Source organism: Nannospalax galili, unplaced genomic scaffold (genome assembly GCF_000622305.1).
Source record: "Nannospalax galili isolate Female #2095 unplaced genomic scaffold, S.galili_v1.0 scaffold290, whole genome shotgun sequence".
Taxonomy (NCBI): Eukaryota; Metazoa; Chordata; class Mammalia; order Rodentia; family Spalacidae; genus Nannospalax; species Nannospalax galili.
In genome coordinates, this window is record NW_008331486.1 from 464,244 (window position 1) to 468,703 (window position 4,460).

The 4,460-nt window shown below is 38.5% G+C and overlaps 1 protein-coding gene across 1 annotated transcript; it reads right to left on the minus strand.

Annotated features, from left to right (window-relative positions):
- Nucleotides 1–752: 752 nt before the first annotated feature.
- On the minus strand, nt 753–1,706 carry LOC103726718 (olfactory receptor 1B1). Its single transcript, XM_008824331.1, has one exon. It carries the CDS (start codon nt 1,704–1,706, stop codon nt 753–755), a length of 954 nt encoding a protein of 317 aa, XP_008822553.1.
- Nucleotides 1,707–4,460: the final 2,754 nt, after the last annotated feature.

Sequence of the window (4,460 nt, forward strand, 5' to 3'; positions counted from 1 at the left end):
CTAATATTGGTGTGTAAAGGTGAATCAGACCATCAGAACCACCATGCTAATATATTAAGAGGTACTATGATAGATACCAATTTTCAGCTACCAGAAAACTAAGAAAAGTCATTTTTCTTCATTATGGAAAGAATTCATTTTTCTTTCTTTTATGCAATGAAATTGTTATGTTATCTATTTCTATTTTATTTATAAAATGAATCTTCAAAGCAGTTTGAAATATACAAATTATAACTTTAAAAAGAGACTTGGGTATAGTGGGACTAGCATGTGGAATAGCAGAATTATAGCTCTCATTCACACTCATGACTGGATATTTGTTTGTTCATTGAATAAAATAAGGAGTGAATTTGCCCACCCAATTTAGTGTTATCACATCGTTCACTTACTCTCTTATGTAAACCAACACACTCCACACAAACAAATCATTCCGCATTATATGTGACTGTGATTAACTCCAAGGTGCTTGATTTATTTAATTTATTTTATTTTGTTTCATGATCCTATCTTCACATTCCTTAAAAACTCTGGAAATCGAAGAAACCCAGGCTATTGAGTTGCATTTATCCACTTTGAGAGCTGAAAATGATTGCCCTGATGGAGGTGTCTGAGAGGCATACAGATAAAGGAGCCCTGACCATGTGTGTAAGTAAATATCAATTGTTCACAGCTCTATCATAGCACAATATTGACAATAGTCAGATCAGGGATTGCCTCTCCTCTTCCACCCAATCTATTCCATAGCAGGCTACTCAGGAGCCTATTCTCCTCAGTCTCAGCAGCCTGCTGAGTGCACTTTTGACATCCTTATTGCGGAGGCTGTAAACAAATGGGTTGGCCAATGGAGTAATAGTAGTGTACATTACAGAAGCCACCATGTCTTTATCCCTAGAGTTCTGGGAGGGAGGCTGGAAGTAGACCCAAATGATTGTGCCATAGAGGAAGCCAACCATGGTGAGGTGGGATCCACATGTGGAGACGGCTCTGAGGCGACCAGCAGCTGAAGGCAAACGTAAGATGGTGGCCCCTATTCGTGCATAGGAGAGTATAATGAGGGCACAAGGGCCCAGCATGAGGAATCCACCCTCCAAGAATATAGCCAGTTCATTGGAGTGTGTGTCAGAGACAGAGGCTCGCAGAAGTGGTCGGTGATCACAAAAGAAGTGAGGAAGATTAACATTATCCCCAGGGTCTCCAGCCCAACACAGAGGCAGGATAAGCCCCACATGCAGCATGGTGTGTATTATGGATATCACCCAGCACAAGGTCAGTAACCTGGCACAGAGCCGGCGATTCATCACCAAAGCATAGTGTAAAGGGTCACAGATGGCCACATATCGATCCAGAGCCATGATAGCAATGGTAAGTGTATCTGTAACTCCAAATGCATAGAAGAAAAAGAACTGAGTCAGGCAGCGGGCAGCAGGAATGGCTGGGTAATCAGATGCCAGATGGACCAGCAGCTGGGGCAGGGTGACTGTGGACAACCCCAAGTCTATCATGGAGAGACCACGCAGCAGATAATACATGGGTGAGTGGAGCCTGGAGTCCCAGGAGATGAGCATTACCAGCATTACATTCCCCAATATGGTGGTTAAATAAATAGACAGGAACATAAGAAAGAGGAGACTGTGGGGAACACTAGTCCTGGAGAACCCGAGGAGCAAGAAGACGGGAGAATGTGAAGCATTAGGGGCACAGATCATGATGAGGGACAGTGAGCATGCCTGAAAGAGAAGTTAGGTTGAAAAGCAAGTGGGAGGTTAGAGGTTAGTGATCAAATCATTCTTACCTAATTTAGTCATGTTATTCAAGATCCTGGAAGACATAGCTCCAACTCTAAATGCTTCTTCTGGGTCATTTTCTTAAATTTTGTAGTTTTTTTTCTCCCCTTGTGTCTGTCTTTTCAACTCATTCTAGAAACCCAATCCATCTAATCCACACACCCCTAAGTCTCTCTCACAGTGAAAAGACCATTCATTCTTGTATTTTCATGCAGGCTGTGGTGTATCTCCTACCAATGGCAAGCACCATGATGTACTTACCTGTATTCACTGTCTTCAGATCATCTTTTATTCACATCTCACCTCACGATGTCTCCAAATCTGTACAGAAAATAATGTACCTTTAAGACACATAACACATTAGTAAATGTAGCCTTTGGAGTTAAATTGCTGGAATCATGCTGAAATTGATCAGTTTTTCTCTTTTTCCTTCTGAAGTTTATAGTATTGTTATCTGCCTAATAGACAAATCAATACCTGAAGAAATCCCTGTCTCATCACCCCCCATCAAGTCAATCTTTGACTTCTGTGCTTTCCCCTATATTGATCCTTTGTTCTTAGTCCATTACAGATATTTAATTTTTGATATCTCTGACCAGTAGTAATTTCTACAACCTCATTTCTGATGGCTCTACTTACTTGTCCTGATAGCTCTTCTACAATGTTGCCAGAGTAAAAGTTTTGACATATGAATCTATGTTTAAATAGTCAGGGGCTTGACTCAATAGGTCTTAACATATATGACAGAATATATGAAGTCCAGTGAGAAGGCCTATTGGGCACTACTGCAGTTGGGGGAGGGTGCTATAAAGATGATTGAGATGGCTTGTATGAAATGCACAAAAATTCAATAAAAATATATTACAAAATAAATAACAAGAAACATTTTGTTAAATTTTCTCAATAAAGTTATGAAAGTAATTTCTGCATTGTGAAGTAAAAAATAAACTTGTACCTGTGTGAGTATTAGTAACTTAGAGCACATAAATGTAAATTTGTATATCTCAGACCCTTCATTGGTATAGCAGAACTCAACAAAAAACATAAATGCACATTACATGGAAAGAATAAATGCATTTTGGTCATTAACAGACATAGGTAGAGTAGAAAATAAATGAAGCACAGCGATCTCTGACAATACTGGTGAATGTAAGTGACACTGAGACATAATATATTTAATTAAAGTTTAATTCTACTTTCTATAAATTTAAGACTCCCTCAATAATATTCTTATTTAGAATATCTATAGAGGTATCAAATAATAGAGATATATCCCATATAGAAATATAGTACAGTTTTGTTAATACATGTTTGTGGAGAATGGTTAATTCAAGATTCTGGAAGTTGGTTACTTTAGGCAGGGAGTAACAAGGGAAGGTGATAGAGTTTATATATGTAGATGTGAATCATCATCAGTTTTGTGTTAGAAGGTAAATTAATGTGTGTTTACACTATACTTCTCTTTTATGGATGCTTTTGAGACATGCTATTACTTTGTAGCTCAGGCTGGCCTCAAACTTACGAACTTCTGCTTTGTGTCTTGAGTGCAAACGCTGGGATTACAAGCCTGCATGTAGCTAATTTCAATGTACTCTTTAAAATGAAAGGTGTGGGCCGGAGAGATGGCTCAGTGGTTAAGAACACTGGCTGTTCTTGCCGAAGACCCAAGTTTGAATCCCAACACCCACATGGCAGCTAACAACTGTCTGTAACTCCAGTCCCAGGAGATCCGACAGCCTCCTCTGACCTCCATGGGCACTGCATGACATGGGTGCACTTACCTACATGCAGGCATAACACTCATACACATAAAATAAAAATAATAAACTTTAAAAAATAAATAAAATGAAAGATGCAAACAAGAAAAGAGCAATCCTTGAACCAATGAAGGGAGTGCTTCATGAGCCCAGCATTGTGATGAATTATTCATGAGCTTGAGAATCTAAAGAAATATAGGTAGCTATGATCCCTTCACCACTGTTTCTTATAGTCTTTCTAGAGATTTCTATCTTCTATTCTTCCTGTGTAAAATTTTATCTGACTTTAGATTTCTGAAATCAGCACAAACTACACCATAAACTTACTATAGAATTTATTGCAGTGAGACAGATGAAACGCAGTAGAAATCGTAGTTAGAGGAGCTGGGAGATGGTTCAGTTGTTCAAATGCTTGTTACTCAAGTGTCAGGACCTGAGTTCCAGACTCTGAACACATCTTTTTAAATGATGTTATATTACGCTTTGTTAATCAACATCAGAACCCAATATATTTTGAAAACGTGGTTAGATACAAATAATACACACTTATTTTATTAAATTAATACTTATAAAAAAAAAGCCAGGTCCTCTGCAAGAGCAGTCAGTGCTCTTAACCGCTGAACTATCTCCAGCCCTGTTATGTTGTCTTTATTTATAAACATACACAGTAAAATCCTAAAGGTATTCCTTAAGAATGATAACTACTTGCAAGTGTGGTGGCGCACAACTTTCATCCCAGCACTGGGGAGGCAAAGACAGGCAGATGTCTCTGAGTTCAAGTTTATCCTGGTCGACATAATGAGTTCAGGACTACATAGTGAGACCCTGCCTCAAAAAAAAAAAAAGAAAGAATAATAACTACTTAAGTGAGTGACTATTGGAACCTCATGTTTTACTTGTATCTCTAACCATTTTTTTT

What these genes read in the sequence shown, in the direction of transcription:
- LOC103726718 (XM_008824331.1), bottom strand. Translation starts at nt 1,706, where the DNA reads ATGATCTGTGCCCCTAATGCTTCACATTCTCCCGTCTTCTTGCTCCTC.